Raw genomic sequence first — 19,723 nt, forward strand, 5'->3', positions numbered from 1 at the left:
CCCCCTTTTTGACCTTTATGCTTGAAAAGTTCCCAGGTATGAATACCTCATGTCTAACAGTTTCAATGCAAACATTTTTATACTCAGCATATGTCAAATCACCCTAAATTACTGAAAAGGTACACAGTTTAACAAATGTATTAGCAGTTATCCCATTCATTGAGCTCATCTCATGGCAAACTGCATCTTACGAGCAAACAAAGAAATTGTTAATTTAATAGTGAAAATAAAAAAGTAACATTTTCAAAAACATCTCAGCTTGGTAATGCTTCCTCCAGGTGTGCACATCACATGTCTCTCTGCAGAGTGGTTTGAGTTCTGCAGGGCGTCATGAATGTCTCTTCCAGTTGTTTCCATCGTTGTCCATAGGACCAGAGTCCAAATGTATGTAGAATAAACATTCAAACATACCAGTTGGTTTTGTTGTTTGTCAACATGGTTCTCAGCTATTTCCAAAGCTGCAGACCTCTCAGCACTCTAGTTTTATGGCCTCCCATTACCTCACTTCAGGCCTTCGTCCTGTGAGGGGGATATTTATGACTCCTTCATTGTCCTTCATTGTCCATACTCTGCAGAAAACACCTCTGTGGAAAGGGTGCAGGGTTGTCTTACTGCTATTATGATCCCAGCAGCCTTCAGAGTGTCATCGTATGCACAGTACAGTGGCACAGCATTAGGTGATGTTCATAGGAAACTGCTGTTATCACCACCATAGCTTCTGGTTCCTGTGCTTTTCACAGAATCATGATGTCATCCTCGAACTCCTTCTACGCTGTCGATGGAGCTTGGCACGCTCCTCATCCCCTGAGTGTTTATGTTCCAACGCTGCTGAAGGTTTAAGGCAGAGCACGTCGTACACCTTAGTCGTCTTCCTCAGCGTCAATATTGAATCTTTCATTGTATTTAAAATCTTGCTGTGGGAAGTCTCCTCTTGATTCCCTGGAAGCTTAGTAGCACAGCTCTCTGTGTGATGTCTGCTGTGCTGAAGATGATCTCTGATCCTCCTGAAGCCTCTCTCCCATCTTGTGGACGATCCTCTCCTCTATTTTGCAGGCAGTTTCATGGTCCTTGCTGTGGCTCCAAGGTCTGATTTCATGATGGGCCCCAACCAGCTTGATCTTTGACCTCAACCACTGCCTGGTCCTGTCAGCTATGCGCTTCTCACTGGGCCTCTGAAGATTTCTCAGGAGATTACTGCTGCACCTGTATTTCCTTGCTAGGAAGACAAACTATTTGGAGAGTATGTCAACAATCATCAAACCACATTCTTTAGTTCAGTGAACTTCACTTATAGGCCATCAAAGCCTCATCTGAACATGGGTGCACCACTTGCATAGGTTTAATATTTGTAAATAAAACGGCTAATCACACAAATCACTGCAACAATAATAAAAAACATTGTTTAATGTTAATCCTTGGACCCCTCCTCTTGACGCATGGACACACCCATGCGTCAACTCACCAAACCTGGATTCCTGTCTTAAAGAAAAAGATTAGCTAGATCATATCCCAGGCAACATCAGGGCATCTCCTCCCCTGGAGCAGCACCACCCTGGACCTATAATCCTGCAATGAAAATGTTAGTGTGCTTTGCATATTAAGTTTGCTTAACACCTGGCTCTCCCAGGAGCCTGCATACACACCATCATGGCCTGGAAAACAAAATCTGGAAGTAAAATCAAACTCCATACCTGTAAACAATTGTATCATAAGGACAAGAAGCATTCAACATCAGCAAGACAAGTGTCATGTGCAGGTTTTCTCAAATCAGTAAACTACAATTATTTTCATAAGTCGCCTCAGACATGGATCATCCCATGTACTCAGGCAACATTAATGTAATCGGTGACTGCTCTTAAGCAAAGTCACTCCACTTATATATTACTATGGGCTCAAAAGTGGCCAGCTAATGAGCCCATATCAAACTATCCCAGAAACACTGTATCTCTTATTTGTTTTACTCATGTCACTTGTCCGTTTCAGCTGAATCTTCCACAGCATTCTCAAAGAAACTAACATTAGCAATACACATTGACTGTAGTCAGACAGAGGTCAGACACAGGTCAACAGGTTCCAGAGGTGCCATAAAAACACCATAAAGTCAACCCTAGCTGTGGAAAAAAGTAACACCAGTTCTCAACACAGGAAATTTCACACATGTTATTCACATTATCAAAGTAACCTTCACATTTTCCCATCAACACAATGCAACAGCATCATCAATTCACATGAAGAACTGGCATGCTGTAAGAAAAGAAAATGCAAATATTAGCGCTTGCGCAGGCATATGCATACTTTGTCACAGTTATCTCTGTGAGCAACTCAAGCCTATGAATAACACACCTGATAAATGCACAGACACAGAAAATGGCATTTAAAAGGTTAAATCATCATGCAACCTCGAGTGTTGCTGTCATCTTTCTGCTCCTGTAAAAGGAAACACATGGGTTCATCTGCACCTTTGTCAGGTGGGGGTTAGCTTCACACAATCATGTTCAGTCAGTCAGTCAGTTATTTTAAAAGTCTTACTCATTCACTCAGTGGTTCCTTCTTTTGCTAATTGTGGAAATTATCATCGCATTCGTTTCCACGCTCAGCAAAACTACGTTATTTCAAAAAGAAAAATAATTTAGACTGGATTTCCTCGTTGAATCCTTTTTGGGGGGGGACTCTCATTTCCTAATTGTCCCAAATAAGTGGCTTCCTCCTGAACCCATTTTAAATGTGGAGAAACTCACTTGCAACAATTTTCTTGACGACGTGTAACGCTTTTAATTCCCGACTTGCAGATCTGCTCAAAGAAAAGAAATTCACAAGCAAAAATCAGTGCTTGTTCAAAAATGAAAAATAAAAAATAACAGAGATTATCAAACCAAACTCTCAGTGCACTGTGAAAGTATCAAAATAAAAAGGCCTTGTTAAGTCATGACACAAACTCCTCATCATCTTCACAACAGGAGAAGAATCATCAGCTAGATTCACTCCAAACCAACCATCAACTGCACAACACACAACATAACCCTAATGTCATATTAGCTATGAGTTTAATCACCCGGTCTGTGCTCTTCACTCATTTAAGCCACAGATCTATTTTATTCAATTTTTCCTTTTTCCCTTCATCATAAAACATGTGACATGCTGTCATGCACTTCACAAAAGACGTTTGTTCTGATGTATTCAGAGTTGTGTATCTAAATACAAGATTCACTCGCACATCAAAACAGGAAACTCAGTGTTTTAGAGTCTCCACTCAACACACAACAACTCCAACACATCTCATTCACTCATACTAGAATTCAGTCACCTTTCATTAATCTAAAACCGATCAACTAATTTACATATCAGCTATTAACCCACTAAGTTGACAGGACGACAGAAAAGCATGTTCAAAATAGTATCACAAAAGACAATTTCCCTCATACAGTAAATTACATGTGCTGCCTCAATCAAGCAGGAAGCTTCTCCCAATTTACCATTTTAACAACTAAATTTATTGTCTGATCACTGGTTGGTCAAACCAGGATCTTTTTTCCCACAAAAGTTAAACTGTTGTCCTGCAACCTGGAGAGTCAATTTTTTGCATTGGATAAATTCAGTATTTAATAACAAGTGTCTGCTAAATTGACACTATTTTAACACTGATGAAAGATAACAAGCTAATTTTCATTGCATGGGTTTGTGTTATTAGGCAGGTCTAATGCATGTCTGTGGAGCTGCATCTCCAGCAGAGCATGTTCTTAAAGCTGCCTTTCCTACACATTTCTCTGCTATTATTTAATCATTTCTTAACTAATGTGCTATGAGTCTTCATGAGTCATTTTGTGTTTGGAATTGTTAGTAGGGTTAATGCATGTTCTGCTTGTGTGTGTGTGATTTTGTATATGTTTCTATTTTCGCAATGTTTCAGACTCCGTCTCAATTTTCCAACTTAAGCAGTCAGTTTTCTTTTCCCCAGGTTTGCTAACCCAAATGTTGATTTCCCACATTAAATAATTCCTATGTGTTCTCACCTAGTCTTCTCACTCTGTTGTCCTCTCACTCTTTTGTCCTCTCCCACTTCAACAGTCCCGGCAGTTCTCCTTCAGCTTTGTCCTGTCTAGTAGCTGAAGTGCTGCTGCTGCCTTCTTGGGCGACTTCTTAGCAGCTGCTGCCGGTTTCTTGGCTTTGGCCGCGGCGGGCTTCTTGGCTTTGCTCTCAGTAGCCTTGTTCATCTTGAAGGATCCGGAGGTCCTGGTGCCCTTGGTCTGCACCAGAGTGCCCTTCGCCACCAGGCTCTTGATGGCGGTCTTGACACGGGCCTTGTTCTTGTCCACATCGTAGCCTCCGGCAGCCAGAGCCTTCTTGAGAGCGGCCACGGCTTTCACAATCAGCTCGCCCACACTGGGGCCGACCTTCTTGGGCTTGGAAGTCATCGTCTTCTTCTTCTTGGCCTGAACCTCGGCGCAGGGCGTGTTTATGATGGAGCCTTTCCCACCACAGCGCTGGCACGTTGAACGCATCATGAAGGGTCCATTTCTTTCATGTCGCTAGCCGCATGTGGCTTGCCCGAGTCACTCAGTCCTTTTTGAGCATTTCAACATGCTGCCGCCGCAGAACCTGGCCTCAGATCCAGCAAGTTTAGCGCGCTGATCTCCAAAAAAAAGTCCCGAAGGCCAGAAAGACGTCAAATAAGTGTCTCGTGCTGAGAACTCAAACAAAAACTCCTCTTCACGCTGCCATCTTGCTCGCCCCTCCGTGAAATTCAACCAATCAGACAGGAAGATGGGTTTGCTTTCTTCTTCTGCTGCTGTTTATCCACATTGCTGCTGCTTTGCTGGGACTTTTTGTGCTCAGGACTTGCTGCTGTCTCTTTATCATGTTATTGCTTTGGAGCTGCATTCCTTATCTTCAGGGAGGAGTGAGCTCGCTTGTGAGGTTGAGAAACACATGGCACTGTAAATAAGTCAGCCAGAAACTTGGCCTGCATGTTTCCAATGATGTTAAACTATAACTTTCTTCCGACTGTTGCATGTGGAAAATTGATACAGGTCTGCTTTTCACCTGAAAGTGACAAACTAAAACATGTTCATTATTATCATCACTGCTTAATCAACACACATCTCTCTCTCTCTCTCTCTCTCTGTCTGTGTTTGTGTGAACAATCCTTTCTTAAAAGCAGAAAATGACATTGTAGTTGTTTTTCGGCTGATCAACACAAAACCTTTTTCCTATGATTATTTCTCTTCGTCTACAATGTAGTAATTTGTCTCTTTTTCACTCTTTTTTTTTCTTCACAATAGCTGGTGGTCTGCAAAATCACCGCTCTCACTCAAAGGCAATTACTTTTGCACAGTGCACAAAAACACTGTGATGTCAGACACATTCACACTCACTTTTTCATCTGCATAAATAAACCATATGGCTGGAGATATGTGCCATGGTGATCCATAAGCATGATCACCAGTTTATTTAATTATTTTTAATCCAACAAAACAAATAAACAAAAACATGATGCTGATGCTACACACACACACACGAGTCAAGGTGCAGAAAAACTGCTCATGGAAATGCTGCACACTCCCTGTTTCCCTCTCTTTGAGTAGTTCTCAGACAGCTCTTGATCTGATAATGTGTAGCTTGCTCATCAGCTCAAAAAACAAAAACAAAACTGCAACGCGACATCACACAGTAGTTGCATGCTCTGCCCACAGTGGCAAAGTCTTACACTTACATATTCAACACAGCTTCTCCATCATGTATTTTTAGATGTTTCATACAGGGTTGAGCATATTAGTTGTTTTCACAGATGTGCTCTATATCTCAACAATGGCTCATAATAAGACGACAGTCTTTCACACAGGTCAAGTGCCTCTATGCACTTCATGAGTTTAAATATTTACCTATATCACTTCACCTCACATGTCATTGTACTGAATTTAAGCAACCACAAGCTTAATGTAGATTACTTTTAACAACTATCCACCTCAATTAAATCTATGGTCTGGCACACAGGCTGCTGTCGATCAGGGCAAGCTAAAGAATAAACATTGTGTCAGCAAGGGGTGGGGGGAAAGCCATTCACCAGAGCATATCTTAAGTGCTGCTGATGTGGGCTGGCCTTCTCCACAGCTCTCCAAGGCTGGTGTGTTTTCTGAAAACTTCTAACATTTGAATCTCTTCCATTTATAAGCCTGCGATTAACCGCACGGCTCAGGTCCGCGTGACCGCGCTCGCGTGAACCCGCGCAGCTGTGGAGCCGTCGCTCTCTCTCTTTTTTACATAAATACTTTGTGCTGCCAGGAGCAAAGTCCAGCACAAACGTCTGTCTCCCTCCGACTCACTCTTGGTTGCTTAGAAACCCATGATAACAACAACAGTCGGTGTCACAGACCACATGTTCTGCTCCGCACACACTCACACACAACAACAACAACAACGACGACGACGACAATGACAACAACACAAAATAGGCCTACTGTCCAGCACAATCTGGACCCCGCGGAACTTCTCAACACCCCACTGAGCGGTGGAGAACTCACTACAGTACCCCACACAGCGGTCTGTATTTCGCCCCACTAAGACGGCGAACCAAAAAAAAGTTCGAACTGCGCAACTCTGCGACTTAATGCTTCTGTACAAAAAACCCCACTGAGCGGCTTTGTACATCGCCCCACTTAGACGGCGAATTTTAGCCCCACTAAGCGGCCACGGACAACGCCCCACTGAGCGGCGAAGACGTACAGTTATAGAGTTGGACTCTAAACTTACTCGGTGTTGCTTAGCGTGTAATATCAGCCTCGAATCCCGCCAATCGCCATTCATCGAGGAGAAAAGACATACAGCGAATCCACAGGAACTTCCTGGCTGACGTCAGTCTTTCAGCGTGCCTCTCCTCCCCTCGGTGAATGCGATTCCAGGGCTCCGGCTCTCGAAGGACCAATTAATGATAGGTTTGTAGCATAAACCTATTCGCTGGAACGTTAAGACAATATAATTACACTGCAAGCAAGACACAAGTAGGCAAACTTCTTCATGGTACTCGTGCACGGGAGAGAACCGGATAGGCACCGTTCCTTCGCTTGACCCCAGTAGCTCTCGTCCGTTCTCCCATACACTGTCCTTTTATTGAGGTTACATGAATATGCATAGGTTCATTAACATACGACGTCTACATACAAACAAAGAGTACCTTGCCTGTGTGTGTGTGTGTGTGTGTGTGTGTGTGTGTGTGTGTGTGTGTGTGTGTGTGGACTGCTGATCAAAGGGTCAAACATCCTTGGTCAGGAAGAGGGTAGCCTCCCCCTCACCCTAGATGGTTCATCCTAGATAACACGGTGAGGAAGTCCTGCAGTTCATCTAAACAAAGAGCACTTAGACTAGAACAGATGTAGCTACGTTAATCCTACCATAAAATAATAAGACACGGTATGACCTCTCATGCTCCCAAAGTGCTGTCTAATACACACAAAGTTTGCAGACTATCAAGGATCAAAACCTCTACCAATCTACAACTAATTACAAAACTCTAAGCATATATAAGTAAATATTTCTAAGCATAAATGACAATCAACAATACAAATCTAACAACAGTTTGCTGGCTTCTCCTTGTCCACCTGCTTTTAAAGGATTGACCACTAATCCTCAGTTGGATTAAGATCTGGGGAGTTTCCTGGCCATGGATCCAAAATGTGAATTTGATGATCTCCAGGCCATTTAGTTATCATTTTTATCTCGTGATATCACGCTGGAAAACGTGCAAATTGCCCCCCAGATTGAGGAATGAGGGCAAGCAGAAGCTTGTAAACTGTGATCATCTTCGTCATTGATCATGTATTTAATGTCATAAGACTGGATTAATGGGAAGTCTGGGACAGCTAAGTGATTCTTCTAAGCTTTCAAAACTGTATCCCTGAGAGATCACTTCGGAATGGTTGTGGTTTGGATGTGAGCACCTGATGTGGAGCTCGTCTGTAGTACATCTCATCCGTCAACACCAACGCTGGTATTGGCATCAGATCGATACTTTGTTTCTATCCTCTAATGTGTATTTTTCCTTATTTGGAAATGAAAAATGTACCTCAAACATGCACTGTGAAAAATGTCAGAATCTTTTTGTCAACTGTCATGTCAATTTTTTTAGTCTTTAACACATTTAAACTACGGAAGTTGACCCAAAGTCGGGAACATTTCCAGGTCTCTGAAAGTCTTTTTTCAAAATGCATGAAATGCTGAAAGATGTGTTCTTTATTATCAAGTAATTATAGTAGCACTAACAAAGAGCCACACACAGGACGCACCGCTATTGGTAATTTTCATTTTATTATAAAAACAGTATTTGAGTCCACAGTTTGTTTCCTTTGTACAGTAAAAAATATTAAATTAACCTCCCAAAGGTCTTAGCAGAAAGATAAAGAGGATGGAGTTCATGGGGAGGAAGCTCACCCCAACTCCCTCTCGAAGAGTAGGCAGGGGGGATTTAAAGTCCAAGGGAAGCAGCAAAGGGGACGAGGCAGAAAGAGACGGAAACCAGCTGCTCACATCACCTTCTTTTGCCTCAGTTCTGTGCAACACAGTTCATTTGGATTGTTATCCTCTGTTTACTTCAAAACAGCAGAATCCTAAAAACACTAAAACCCCACCCCACTCTTTTTGTTTTTCATATCCCAGCCAATGTACTCAAAATGTTACAGGCACACAGGTATGCACCCCCCTCCCCAAGCCTCCACTGCTCCGTTTTAAGAGTCTTTAAAAAGGAAGGAGTGCACACACATTCGAGGGAGAGGGCTTTGCATGTTTGTGAGGCGGGGGGAGAAGAGTGTCTTCCAGCATGACTGATGTCCCAGAAAAACAAAAAGCTGTCCGGGAACGTCGGAAACACATCTGTTCAACACGTCAGACTCGGAGCAGACCCTCAACCTCTGCGAGAAAACACCAACATTTTCCCCAGCTGGAGAGTGTCGACTACAGACATCTAAATCTTAACAGTCAATAACAAAAATATATTTCTATAGGAATCGTAGCAGTCTCAAGGTACATAACCCCGCCCCCTCCCAAAATAAAAGAAATAAATAAAGCAAACCCAAACATTAAAAAATAAAAAAGGGAAGATATGCATCATATTTGGATCTACATTAACAATTATCCACATCACTCTAAAACAGAAAGAGTTTGACATAAGCAAAACAAAATGGATATATATTTATTTTAAAAAAAATTTGTATGCATGAAATCATTTCCTCTTTAATTCTCGATCACTTTTAAAATCTTAAAAACCATTTCTGAAAAAACAACAACAACAAAAAAAGGCAAGTACTTGTATTTATCCCCCAAAAATATCACCTTTTGTGTACTCTGTAACAGGTGGCAGGATGGGGGTGGGTGGGGGTGCTAGAGAAGCAGTCTCCCTCTTTGTCCACAATTGGCAAAAAATATATATATATTAACAGCAATAACTTACAATTTATTTATTCTAATTCTTTTAACAACTGGTTGATTTCTTGTTCATCTCCCATAGGAAGTTCAGTTCAATGCATCTTTATTGAAAACATTTTAAATAACATTTAATAATAGTATTAAAAAAAGAAAGAAAAAAAGAAGGCTGAATAATAACAGTAATACTGTCCTGGGCGAGTGCAGTCTGTGCGAAGGATCACGGAGAACTTCAGCTCAGCTTGACACTTTGAGGAGAAGTCCTACATGATGTTTAAAGGGTTGTGATTCATGTTCTGGCTCAGCGGGTCCTGGCTGTTGCCCCCTGGCCCGTGCAGACCGGCCATGCCACTCAGCTGGGACAGCATGGCACTCTGGTCTGACCCAAATTGCTCCATAGTGTTCTGCTGCTGCTGCTGAGTCGTTGGCTGCTGCTGTTGCTGTGAAGGAACTACCATTCCCGGGTGGTGCTGGTTTAGATGGCTTGAGTGTGGCGAACCTGTCTGCAACTGGGGGGAGATGTGGTGCGGAGAAGGCTGAGGCTGCATGCGTGGGGACGGGCTAGAGTGCGGCGGCTGGGACTGGGGTCTGGGTGACGGTTGTGGGGACCGCACCTGGTTAGCCAAGGATGTGGGCAGAGGCTGGCCCTGCAGGTGTGGATGTGGAGACTGGGCGATCTGCTGCGGCTGCTGAGGGCTCATGGGGTTACTGTGCTGGGCTGGTGACCCACCGGGGCCCATATGTCGCTGCTGGAGCAATCTCTGGTGGAGCACTTGTAGGGCCTGAGAAGGTTGGGGTCCACTTTGTGCAGATTGAGGGACCTGGGGTGGCTGCTGAGGGCCTCCTACACCCTCTCCACCTGGACCTGCATCACCCCCTGGCAGGCCAGCCATGGTATGTTGCTGCTGCTGCTGCTGCATTTGGAGATGATGCTGTTGTTGAAGCCTCTGTTGGAGTGCCTGCTGCTGGGCCACAGAGCCTGGGTAGCCTTGCCCCTGCTGGCCCGGTGGACCACCAGGCTGCTGGGGACCAAGAGGCGGACCTCCAGGAGGACCCTGTCCCACAGTGGGAGGCTGCATCCCCGGCTGTCCCATGAATCCCTGGCCCTGTGGTGGCTGTGGTTGCTGAAACTGACCATGATTAATACCCATCTGCTGCTGCTGCTGCTGCTGCTGCTGCTGAAGATGCCGTCTCATGAACAATTCTCTAAGCTGAGGATTGCTGATGTTTCCCATCTGTGGCCCCTGGCCCTGGATTCCTCTCCCCACTCCCTGCTGCTGCTGCTGCAGAGCTGCAACCTGCTGCTGCTGTAAACCGCTGAGCATCGGTCTCTGCTGCTGCTGCTGCTGCAGCTGCTGTACTTGCTGCAGCTGAGCCATAGTGGCGATGTTCACATTGGCCCCTCCCTGACCCCCCATGTGCATGCCTGGCTGACTAACACCAGCAGCATTCAAGTTCACCTGTGGTGCCCCACCTCCAATGACATTTCCAACAGGCCCCCCTGTGGGACCTGGTCCTCCTGGCACAGCCCCTGGTCCGCCAGGGCCCCCCTGCCCCCCCTTATACTTTGATGCCCTCTGTTTGATAAAAGCAGCCATCAGCTGTGGGTTTGACCGCAAGATGTTGAGGACTTGCTGTTGCTGAGGTGGAGAGCTAGGTGAGCGGAGCATCCGTAACAGCTCCTGGAGGGCTGCTTGGGGGAAGTTTCCACCAGCAGCGCCAACCCCCTGGATACCAGTGGCTCCAGGTACACCTGTGACCCCGCCTCCAGCGCCTTGCTGCTGCACCATATTCATCAAGGCAGCATGGCCCTGAGCCTGTTGGTGCTGCTGCTGCTGCTGCTGAGCGGCCATCATGCCAGTGTGGCCCACTTGGTTCATCATAGCTTGTCTCTGGTGGGGCGGCATCCCCTGGGCTGTCCACTGTGTTTGCTGCTGCTGTGGGTTCTGAAGTGGAGCTCCCATCCTCTGCTGCTGGAGCTGTACCTGAGGGGGCAGCTGGCCATGTGGGATGTTACCTTGCTGAGGAGGCTGCTGCATGGGCCCGCTGGTGCCAACCATCATCCCTGTAGGAGCACCTTGCTGCTGATCCATGTGGGCCCGAGCAGCTGTCACTGCCACTTGGGTCTGCGGTGGCATGCCCTGGGCTCCTACCATGCCTACAGACCCTGGGTGTCCCATGCCCATCTGCTGACCTTGACCTTGTTGATGTTGAGTGTGAGAAGGCATCAACTTTCCAGCTGCCTGGGCTGCCTGTCTCTGTAGTGCCATCTTCCTTTGAGCGTCAGCCACCTGCTGAATCTTCATAGCGATTTCTACAGCTGCCGGTGGAGGGCCAGAAGGTTGCTGCTGTGGAAGGGAGGGCTGGCTCGGCGGCTGGTTAGGAGGTTGCTGGCTCCCAATGTTTCCAGTCATGACAGCACCACCAGGCTGCTGCTGTTGTTGGGGAGGCGTGGCAGAGCCAAGGACTGGTTTACCTTGGGACTGGTGGACTGGTGAGGAGCCTGGAGGTCTGCTGGAAAATTGAGGCAAACTGTTGTGGTGCTGCTGGAGCTGCTGAGGGTTGGTCACTGCTCCACTGGGCTGCTGCTGATGTTGTGGAGAGTTCATTATCCCACCACCACCTCCCCCTCCTCCTCCTGGAATTTGCTGGAACTGATGATGAAGGGCAAGCTGGGGAGGCATCCCTCCTGGCTGCTGCTGCACTCCTGGACCAGGACCCATTCCCTGCTGCGGGACTGGAGGCATTGACTGAGTCGGGGTTTGAGGAGTTGGAGGCTGCGTTCCACCAGATGTTGGGGTACTAGGCGCTGTGGTAACATTGTTTCCTGGTGATGGAAGTCCAACTGCAGATCCGCCCGGTGGCCCTCCAGCTGGCTGGGTCACCCGCTGCATGGTGGCCATCCTCCTTCTCAGCATCTGGGCCTGCTGCAGTCTGTGCTGCAGCTGCTGCTGCCGGAGTTTCTGCTTAATGTTCAGACAGAACGGGACAGGACATTTGTTCTCCTGGCAGTGTTTGGCGTGGTAGCAGCACAGAGCAATGAGCTGCTTGCAGATAGGACAGCCGCCATTGGTCTTGCGCTTGCAGCCCTTTGTGTGCTGCACAACGCGCTTCATCTTCTGACAGGACGGCAGCGAGCAGTTGGCATTGCGACACTGGCAAGCGTGGACCAGCGACTGGATGCAGCGCTGGATGCTGAGACGGCGAGAGTCACCGGGGCTTTGAGTAGCTGCCGCTGCCTGGTTGCTGCTGTCGTCATCCAGGCCAAGCCCCAGCTTTTCCATCTTGTGCTCATGACCCTTAGTGTTGTAGCAGGTGATGCACAAGTCATAGTCCTGGAAAATTAGGCAAAATTAATCGTTTAATAACACAAAACTGATAGATTAACTAACATATGCTACTGTGAAATGAAAAATTGTGCTTTAAAAAAAAGATCTGAATATTCATAAAGTACAGTTTAAATGTTTCTCACCTCGCAGACAGTGCAGTGGAAGCGAGTCTCCACGTGGTGTTTACACTCGTTGCAGGTATAGACGAAGCGGTCCTGGCTCTGGTTGTGGAGCTCCACCAACATACACATGGAGCTCCACTTGGACCTCCTGAGAGAGCTGAACTCCAAGTGCTTGTCTCTGGCCAGAGTTAGAAAGGCATCACGGCCGTCCATCAGATCGCAGGCCATTAGAGGATCTGGGTCGGTGATGGGGGGCAGTGAGTTGGCGGTGGGACCAGCAATGAGGCGGATGACGAAGAAGACCTGCCAGTTTAAAGCGAGGAAAATATTTAACCAACCTTTAACAAGATCTGATTTAGTATGTTTATGCGGGAAGATAAAACTGAGGGAAAATGTGTCTTTTTTTCCCCTGCAGATCAGTGAGTCAGTGTTTTGTTTTGTTTTTTAATAAAATGTTACCATCATTGCACTAAACAATTTTGGTCTCTTTTCTTTTTTAGACTTAAAGTTGAGGATCATTAGAAGCGTGGTTGCTTTGAAGGACAAGTAGGTGCCACTCAGACCACTAGCTTCCTGCTAGGTGTCACAGAACTGGACCTCTGAACTGGGGCAGACTTAAATGCAGCTGCTTGCTTTGTGGCTTCTTCAAAATAATTTATTTCAGTGCGTGAAATTAAAGGATTTTATTAGTCTGTTGCATACAATGTATGTGTGCAACTTGCTTTTTGGTGTCAGCTGATAACTTCCCTTCCCCCTTTTGTCCAGCTGTAGTCACTTCTGGTGCCAAAAACACAGCTGACAACAGGTCATGATGGTATGGATGAAGCTTCAAAAACGGGAGCTCACAAACCAGCAGTGGCATAACACTGGCTGTTTCCATCTTTTATATACAGGCCATGAAACAAGGTGACTTTCTTGTTAATGGTTGTGTTGCCAAAAGGCATCTTTGAGGTTGCACTAAGCACATGGACTGTGTTTTAATGCCGCCGTATTAAGTAAGTAATATCAGAACTGCTCCACAAATCAGTCTGATGGCTGATAGTGATATAAATATGCTGCAGTGTCGAGTAAGAGAGTAAGCAGCGGCACTACGACTAAATTAGACTTGCATACCTCTTTATGTTTCTCCATTGTGGCGTAAAGTTTCTGGGAAAGGTCGTTGGAAACGTTGGGCATCCCTGGTTTTTTCTTATTGGCTCGGCTCAAGCTGCTCTTGTTCTTGCTCGTCTTTTTATTGTTCTTCTTTTTGGCATTCTTGCTGTCTCCTTTTATGGCCTGTGAACGTTTAAATGTCAATTAAGCAAGAGGACACCGCGAATATATATATTGTGACAAAAATTGAGGACCTTGTTCCACTCACATCTGTGCTCTCATTAGAGGTGCTGTTCTCCTCCCTCTTCCTCTCCTCCTCCTCCTGTTCCAGTTCCTTGATGCTCTCCTCCAGGACGTTAGGCCAGAAGTCGCCCTCAAAGTATGGCAGCTCCTTGGCACTGGTCAGCCGGTCTTCTGTTGCCTGCTTGAAAATGTCCTAAAGGGATGACGAGGACGAAACAAGGTAATGCTGTTAATGAGGTTTCAGAGGGTCACACAAAGCATGCAAGAAAACTATGTTAAAGACAGTCCAGGGCGATGGAAACCATAAGAAGCCACATGAAACTACCAGAGTACCTACAAGAACAGCTTGTAAATGGACTCATTTGCTCAAAGAATCTGGGACAACCAGACACAGAGCATGAGAATTAGGGATAAACTGTCTCACCTTGTAATCATGGACTACGCGCTCAGACACAGCCTTGTCCAGCATCTTCTTGTACCATTCCTGCAAGCGTTTAGGCTTGGGGATCTTCTGGTCCAGTGGGTGACAGTGGAAGATGTAGTCATCCCCTTCACTAGGAGGACAGGCCCAGATATGCCCTGTTGTAAACCTGAGACAGGGAGACAAGGAGCCTTTTATATAAAACTGAGCTTTTCATGCAACTAAAAGCATTCAGAAACAGCAAATGTAACACAAAGAAACTCTAAGCTCCTGTCTTACCCCAGCCTTTTGACATACTCCAGGTAGCCCAGCAGGATCTCGTGATAGACTGCAGTCCTGAGGTGTCGAGGTTTGAAGAAGTGCACGCTGTCCAGGTAGGAAATGTACACTCGCCTCTGATTGGGAGGAGGGCAATCTGAGCCGTACTCTTGAACGTGCATGCCGAAAAAGCAAACGTCCGCTCCGTCAACGTCCTCGAATGCAAACAGGGCTTTCATCCTGTACGGGAAAGACTCGGCCATCTCTCCGTTGTCCACAAACCTGACAGGGAACAAAAATAGGTGAAGAAAACTGGCGTCAAACATTATCAGCAAATGAAGAAACTTGACTGTGGCACGTGTGAACACAGACTACAGCCATGCAGCGCTTTTACCGAGTGAGCTAAAATCTGGTTAGGACAAAACTGTCAAAGCCAAAGGGGTTGGATGTTAAATGAGACGCAAGTAATCACTGAAATCAATTCAGATTGCAGCTTTCCTCCTTCTCGACTTGCTGGACACTTGATTTAATCTTTAATCTCCTCACTCACTGCTGAGTCACCTCTCATCTTCCCTTTTGATAATCTCATAATGATTTGCCTCGTCGCTGTGAAACGTAGGGAAGTATTCTTCTCACTGATTCCTTCAAGGATTCATACATACTTGCAGAGCCCGACAGAATATTTGATCATTTAAAACGCTGATATATTAGCTGATGTTTTTTTTTATTCATTTCAGACACACAAAAGCACAGATTTACCCAATACTTGTTATCTGTAGTTTTTCTTAATGAGTTCCTACTAAGATAGTATGACAATGCAGTTTAAAATATTGTTTTGAGCGTTTATCGGGTTTCAAACAAATGATATTAACAGGAAAGGTGCAGAGTGCCCCCTAGAGGACAATATACACAACACTACATCTCATAACCTTGTTTAGGATATTTCTCTCCTTTGTTTTTTAACTTTCATTTTCATTTATTGACCATTACAAACACTGATATAAAGAATGATACCGATAACATATCAGTATCAATATCCACCAATATATCCGCCACACTGATATATCTGCGCTAACTCTATGTAGAACAGGGATCAGTGTTTTCTCACACTTTAAATCATTTTTCATTGTTCCTGCAAAACTGACAAACATGATCTTAACTTATTACCCTTCACTTACATTTTTTTATGCACATACTGATATTTTTGTTAATACATGTAATAATATGTAGCACCTCAAAACTTTCACCTACCAAAATCACAGCTTACCGTAATAACTCCTCCCATAGCAATTAGGAGTTTCCATGGATTCCCACCTCTAATCAGTAATTATGTTCCCCAAAAACCTGCAGCAGCAGTGAAATTTAACTGTTTACCTGGACTTCATTCCCGGCTTGACTTCAACCACCTTGTCTGAGACATGGACCACACGAATGGTGACCTCTCCAGACTCGGGATGGTTTTGCCGCTTGATGTAGTCGTTCACGCGAGTTTCTAAAAAGCTCCCCAACTTGGTTTGAGGAAGCCCTGCGGACACAGAGAAACAGGTGTGACCAAATAACAGGGCTGAGAGGTACCACTATTCTCACACTGTAGTTTTTGGTGAACAAGTATTTTAACTTCTTTATTTGTGAAAAACTGGAAGCAGCTGTGGGACAGAGCCTTTTTCTGACTTCATTCATTGAAAACCTCCACCAACAAATATCTACTACCTTGTATCCAGGAAACAGACCTCCATACAACACATTTCATCAGCCTCACTCCAGTATAATCAATCTAATCTTTTGTTCTCCATTTGTTCAGTTTCCTCAGGTTTTTAAAGCACAAACTGCACACCCCACAGAGATATGGGAGATATCTCAATGAATCAACTCATTGGTGCAAAAACACCACTTTATGTCTGCCAAACGGTGTTACCGATGGCATTATCATATATTAAACTAAAGATAAGGGAACAAACAATGTGTTTTTGTGACAGGCTGCTAGTAACAAAGTGTTTAAAGTAGGGGTGGAAATTTAACGCATTAATTGCAATGAATTTGAAAATATAACGCATTAAAAAATAATGCATTTAATCGCACTTTGAATTCCTAGCTAAGGGGAATTTTTGTTGATGCACGATTTCCTGGTATACCGATTACACTGATGCACACATCAGAGCTACAAAGCATCAGAAGAAAGCGCATTGCTAGGACTGATGGGAGGCAAATTTCGTTTCAAAAGACTACCTGATCGAACTGGACCTGAAAAAAGTCAGATGCAAGGACTGGACTGAAAAAGCAGCCAATGTCCAAAAACTTTGAAAGATGAAGAAACTGCTGCTCAAGACCACGAAAACACAAAAAACTAAAGTCAGGACAGTCTGGATCATTGGAAAGCAAAGTGTAAAGAAATGAAGGGAAACTCAGGTTTATGTATAGGATGGCATTTCTAAGTTAAATGTACTTATAAAAACACTGAGAAATCCCTTCTTTCAGCATGGATGACTAATGCTAACCAGGCATAGTTTTCTGGGTAAAATCCAAATCTACATCAAAAAACAAAAAAAGAGCCTTGCTGGCAGCTTTCTTTACTGTTTTTCTGAGTCTGCTGGTGACAAAAACAACACCATTCTAGTAACTTTGCACGATTTACAGTTCAAAATAATCCTCATTTATCCTGCAGTGTATAGCAGGGGGGTAATACTGAACAGAATTGCAGAAACGGGTATTTAAAAGAGTAAATAAATGAATTGCACTATCATACTGTCTGCAATAATACTGGTATAAAGACATAAGGTCATATTAATGCTATGACAATGCCATAGATTTACACTCCCTACTGCCTGCAACAATTAGATGATCTGAGCATTCCTAAAAACTGTGTCAGATGATGACTGAAGTGCAGTGCTTTTCAAAATATACAAGAAACGTGTTCCTGCTGAAGGTGAAAACAAACTTGTTTAACCACTTGAGGCAAAAACCAGGCTACGAAGGAGGAGATACTAACAGCTGCTGATGTGCAACCCAGATGTAAACAAAAGAGCCTGCCGAGCACTGCTGGTGCTGCACTCCACATGACAGGAAGAGCATACAGTGGACAGAAATCACTGATGCGGTTACATACTTCGAAGTGAGGGCTTCAAGCAGCTAAAAAGATCAAAGATACGACAACCCAGACAGATTTTCAAGATTAGGTTACTTTAGTTACTGTTGCCTCAATGTCCAGGGAAAATACGACTTTGGCTACTTTTGTGCTTTTAATCTCAGCCTGATCTTTTTGTTAACACTATTATCGTTTTTCTTTTAAAAGGAAAAAAATAATGAAATTGTGGACACAAGCGGTGGAAATAAGCTTTCTCCAAAGGGTGGATGGGCTCTTCCCTAGCATAGGGTGAGGAGTTCAGTCATTCAGGAGGGGCTCAAAGTAGAGCCGCTGCTTCTCTACATCGAAAGGAGCCAGCTAACGCAGTTGCCTCTTAGGTAAGGTGTTCGGGTTAGGGATGTCCTACTGAGAGCAGCCCCCCCCCCCCCGGGGGGGAGACCCAGGACACAATCTCCCTCTTGGCTGGCCTGCGAATGCCTTGGTGATTCCCCAGATAAGCAGGAGGAGGTGGCTGGCAAAAAGGAGGTCTGGCCTTCCTTGCCCCCGAAACTCGATTTCACATAATTGGGATAAAATGGCTCGATGATTTATTGTTTTGTTATTTTAGATTTTAACTGTGTTTCCTAGTTTTAGACTGGTCGGTCAGTCTAATTTTTTGCCCCTCATCTCTAGGTCACACTTTAAATGAGGAAGTAGAGGGTGGCTGATATTGCCTTGAAATTATATCACTATTTCACGACAATAAAGATGAAAAAAAATATATATATATACTGAAGGTTTTATTCATGCTTGCGCTTGAAACATATATTAGTGGAAGTAAATCAATCCTTACTGCCGGTGACACAAACCTTATTTGTCTAGATTATTTATCAAGATTGTTTAACAGGTGATGTAGCATAATGTAAACATAAAGACAGTCAACATTGATTTTATTCTGTGGCAAGTTTTGGTACATTTTTTAAATTATATACATTTTTCATTTATCTTCTAAGAGAGGCATTGAATTCATGTGAAGAGAAGATTTGTACATTAGCAGGAATGCACACCAGTGTTATAACAGTGTGAATGCAGTGTTATGTTTATGTGACAGTGCAATAAAAACATTTGTCACTACAATAAATATATAAAAATCAATGACCAATCCTGACACATAATCACAAATCTCAGCACCGATCAAAATAATTGTCCAAGCCAATTTTCTTCTGATTAGTTGCCTCTCTCAAACAGGTGCTTTATTAAAAATATGTGGGTAGGGCGAAGAAGAGAAGCAGAGGTGTAAGGACTAAGCATTAGACGAGCCCAGCTTTATTCCACTTACTTTTGGCGGCGTATTTGTTTTCTTTCCGTGTCTTATTGGCCTTTTTGAGACAGCTGTCACAAACAAATCTGGAAGTGAAAATTCAACGGTTAGATTTGGAGGTTACCATCAGCTCTGTCACAATAATCAGCAGTGACAGTGACAAAGCGGCTCTAATCAAGACATGACTCGGCCTTTCATGCTAGTCCTCCTTTCTTTAAACAACTCTAATGAGTGGGAAATCACTCACATCTCTCAATTAAAAACAGACCACACATGTAGGGAGGTCAATCTTGGAGGAATGAGTCTCTTTGCTACGGGACTGCCGCCACGCTGTCAAGCATTTTTGACACCCCCACCCCGATGTAGCGTTTGAGATTTAAAACCTATTTTAAATCAGCAGCAGCTGGAAAAGTGAATGTCAGACCCAACATTTGTAGTTGGGCATATTAAGTGATTTTAGTTAAAAAA

General features: G+C 44.4%; 1 protein-coding gene and 1 pseudogene across 4 annotated transcripts in view; both read right to left on the reverse strand.

Moving 5' to 3' along the window:
* Window positions 1-2,200: 2,200 nt before the first annotated feature.
* LOC147332166 (histone H1 pseudogene) lies at window positions 2,201-4,655 on the reverse strand (annotated as a pseudogene).
* A 3,624-nt stretch (window positions 4,656-8,279) lies between these two features.
* Window positions 8,280-19,723, reverse strand: part of ep300b (EP300 lysine acetyltransferase b) — a 30,843-nt gene continuing 19,399 nt past the window's right edge. For all 4 annotated transcript variants that reach the window (XM_086288597.1, XM_086288596.1, XM_086288599.1 and 1 more), the window contains exons 23-30: window positions 19,274-19,341; window positions 16,248-16,398; window positions 14,895-15,155; window positions 14,619-14,784; window positions 14,220-14,387; window positions 13,973-14,134; window positions 12,881-13,162; window positions 8,280-12,743 (exon numbers count right to left, since the gene is read on the reverse strand). In XM_086288597.1, the coding sequence (XP_086144723.1) occupies window positions 9,672-12,743; window positions 12,881-13,162; window positions 13,973-14,134; window positions 14,220-14,387; window positions 14,619-14,784; window positions 14,895-15,155; window positions 16,248-16,398; window positions 19,274-19,341 (4,330 nt within the window). In that variant the 3' untranslated portion in view covers window positions 8,280-9,671. The remainder of the gene's footprint in view (window positions 12,744-12,880; window positions 13,163-13,972; window positions 14,135-14,219; window positions 14,388-14,618; window positions 14,785-14,894; window positions 15,156-16,247; window positions 16,399-19,273; window positions 19,342-19,723) is intronic.

The sequence above is a fragment of the Aulonocara sp. 'chitande type north' Nkhata Bay genome, linkage group LG4, assembly GCF_057382095.1.
Source record: "Aulonocara sp. 'chitande type north' Nkhata Bay isolate Kocher_YH1m ecotype deep benthic linkage group LG4, A_spYH_male_GT1.1, whole genome shotgun sequence".
Classification (NCBI taxonomy): Eukaryota; Metazoa; Chordata; class Actinopteri; order Cichliformes; family Cichlidae; genus Aulonocara; species Aulonocara sp. 'chitande type north' Nkhata Bay.